Source organism: Oryzias melastigma, linkage group LG16 (assembly GCF_002922805.2).
Source record: "Oryzias melastigma strain HK-1 linkage group LG16, ASM292280v2, whole genome shotgun sequence".
Lineage (NCBI taxonomy): Eukaryota > Metazoa > Chordata > Actinopteri > Beloniformes > Adrianichthyidae > Oryzias > Oryzias melastigma.
This window is the reverse complement of record NC_050527.1, coordinates 30817829-30821003: the sequence shown is the minus strand read 5'-3', so window position 1 is coordinate 30821003 and position 3175 is coordinate 30817829. Positions and strand designations below refer to the sequence as shown.

At 43.3% G+C, this 3175-nt stretch overlaps 1 protein-coding gene across 1 annotated transcript in view; it reads right to left on the bottom strand.

Annotated features, from left to right (window-relative positions):
* Positions 1 to 2761, bottom strand: part of galr1a (galanin receptor 1a) — a 28417-nt gene extending 25656 nt beyond the window's left edge. The window contains exons 1-2 of the mRNA XM_024263525.2: positions 1863 to 2761; positions 1711 to 1776 (exon numbers count right to left, since the gene is read on the bottom strand). Of these exons, the coding sequence (XP_024119293.1) occupies positions 1711 to 1776; positions 1863 to 2528 (732 nt within the window). The 5' untranslated portion in view covers positions 2529 to 2761. The remainder of the gene's footprint in view (positions 1 to 1710; positions 1777 to 1862) is intronic.
* Positions 2762 to 3175: the final 414 nt, after the last annotated feature.

Here is a 3175-nt window from a genome sequence, read left to right as displayed (position 1 = left end):
GTGATTCCAGAAGATTCTGAAGGAGAAAAGTGTCTCATGTTAACATTTAAAAAATGTCAGTAAATCGTAGAACAAAAACACTGTAGCTCCAGTATTAAAGGGTTAAGTTACCGGCTGACCACCAGGTGGATTTCTACAAAACCTGAACTGTCTGCATTTACTTTAATGTAAAAAAAAATCTATACTTTGGCTCCAAAGCCTTTTTTGTACTTCAGTCATTTCAATACTTAATGATTTACTTCATGAATACTGAATTACTATTTAAACTGAATTATTCTAAACTATGGGTGTGATTCCTTGATTGACAGGTGACTACTGTGAGCTCTAAAGTGACATAATTTAGCTTGTTACAAAAAATACTTTTCATTAATCATTTGTCCATGTATGGATAGATAAATAGGGATTCCACAGTTTTCACATCTGGGTTCCAAGCGGATGGGTGCTGGATCTGGGACACTACATTTATGTATTTATTTTTAAATCAATGCTGTAATCTGGTAACCTTATTTCATTTTTTTCTCCAGTTCTTTTCCCCTTTTGTTTGTATTTATCTTTTTAAACCATTTGTTCACTTAAATGCAAAAATAAAATATATAAAAAGTGATGACGCACTCAGAGGTCAAGCTCTAAACGAACCAGCATGACCTCACAGTTCAATCCTTTCTAAAGTACAACCACATCTTAACAAGTCTAAGCTTGCATATCTCCATTTATGGCATCTCACTGATAAAAAAAAAAAAAGCAAACGAGTGCTCAAACATGTCAGGGAAAAATGAGAAAAAAAATCAACCTCCAAGAGGCACTGATTAATTTTAACCCAATTTTCAACAGTTTATGGAAGCCTTTTTTTCTGATTTCAGGTCAAATTTTACAATCATTTGCATAATTGTCACCCCCCAAGTAATCAGTCAGAGCTGTTGCAGTCCACAAATACAACCTTTTGCAGAAAATAAAAATAAAAAGCTAAAGCGTATGTCACTCAATATGAAAATGTAAGTATTATATTTACACCATGACATCATGACACCGTGGATAAATGTTAATGTCACCCCTCTCCTTTTTCCTGTACAACTGGTGAGAGTGCCCGACCCTCCAGCTCAGCCTCCTGCCCTAATGTTAAGGTCCTGGCTGCGTGGCACGCAGCAGCCAAGAACCCGACCAGCCGTGAAGAGCAACGGCTGCGAGGAGACACACAGCCAGGACGGCAATCAAGGGCAGCGCTGATTAGTGCGGTGAGTGACCTCCGTCGAGACAAGAGACGGTTACAACATGCCAGTGTGAGGACAGGCTCTGGAGGGGAGGCAGTGAGGAGAAAAATACGGGAGCTGCAAAAGATGGAGTTATTCCTGGCTGCTTAAGGACATCCGTGTGACAGGATGGAGATTTAAATCAAACTGTAGAAAGGATGAATCGGTTAAAGAGGACATAAAAAATGTATTTTAAGTCATTGCAATTAGAGAAATATAAGCAGCTGATTAAATCAGTGCAGGAGGCTGATTAGTTAATAAAACTATCACTCAGTCAGATCAAATCAAATCTTTTTCCCACTCTGAGGTGAGTCTATTTCACAGTTATGTGCTTCAACAGGTAACATCAATCCACCATGTTCTGCGGGATTTATTCAGTGTTTGGAAGAAGAAAAAGAAGAAGTTGGATACACTCAGTTAGATGACAAACCATCAATCCAAAATAAAAATGAATGATACCTACCTTCTTCTTTGATGCTTCTGACTTTTTGGACATATTTTTGAGTTTTTTATGCAAGTGATTTAACACCTGAAACCAAAGAAAACAGGAATAAATGTCAGGTTTTCTTTGGTGACCCATGCAGGGCCACGTTTGGCGTGGATTTCTCCTCTTACCTTTGCGTAACAGAAGGAAATCAGCAGCAGAGGCAGCACATAACCGAAGACAAACGTGCACACCACGTAGATCTTTTTCTGGGTCTGGTCTGGCCACACTTCCCAGCAGAACGTGTAATTCTCCGCGCCGTGGAAGATGTTCTGGTAGTGCATGACGGGCGCTGCCATGGCCAGGGAGAGGATCCAGATCACCACCACCCCGATCAGGGCGTACTTCGCCACCCGGATGGAGGACGACTTTCTGGAGTGCACGATGGCAATGTAGCGGTCCACGGACATGGCAGAGAGGGTGAAGATGCTGACCAGCATGGAGACCGTGAAGAAATAGTGGATGAACTTGCAGATGAACGCGCCCAGGACCCACGACGGCAGGATGTAGACGGTGGACTGGAAGGGGATGCAGAAGAGCAGGTAGGACAGGTCTGCGATGCTCAGGTTCAGGATGAAGATGTTGGTGGTGCTCCGCGGCTTCCCGGGCTTGCTCCGGGCCAGAACGGTGATCACCACGGAGTTGCCCAGGACGCCGAGCGTGAAGATGAGTCCGAACACCAGCAGCGAGATGAAATTATCCGTGCCGATGCCAAATAAGAGTTTCCGCTCCTCGTTTTCCACAGCGCTCAGGTTCAGCGGCTCCTCCAGGAGCCACAGAGACTCCGACAAGTTCATGATTGGATTCAGTCCTCCTTGGAAAAACTTCAAAACGATCACCAAATCGGCAGGACTGTGATCCAGCGGTGCTTCAAGACGCAGAGATGTGGTTTAATCCGTCAGCGCGCGAGCGGCAGTTTTGGATGAATGTGAGATTCTGTGACTCATTCCCGCTTTATTTTTGTAAATCACACGCAACTCTGAATGAATTTTCCCCAAATCTTTCCTGTCCTCTGCACAGCATCAATCAGGATTCACCGCTGTGAATGTTGGAGGATCTCCGGTGCGCAAAAGACGCGTCTGCGCTCCGTGCGCCCTCATCCAGACTGCTGCCCGCTTCTCTGCGTCTGGACCTTTTCTCTCACATAAATTGCGGGCTGCGCTGGGCTGGGCCATCAACGTCAGAGTTCGTACCACCTCCAAAGAAATGGAAAGAGAGAGAAAGAGAAGGAAAAACACTAAAGCTTTCTACTCTGAATCGTTTGAGGGCCTGAAGCTGCAATGTTTTCAAAGAGAGACAAGCTTTAGTGAGATAAATATTTGATTTCATGCTTAGACTGTCAAGATTGCTACAACAAAACAAATTATCTGATGTGTCTGTCTTCCTTTACACAAAGTGTTTCTGCAAAAGAAAACAGCTTACAAATAAAAATATCTATAATTAA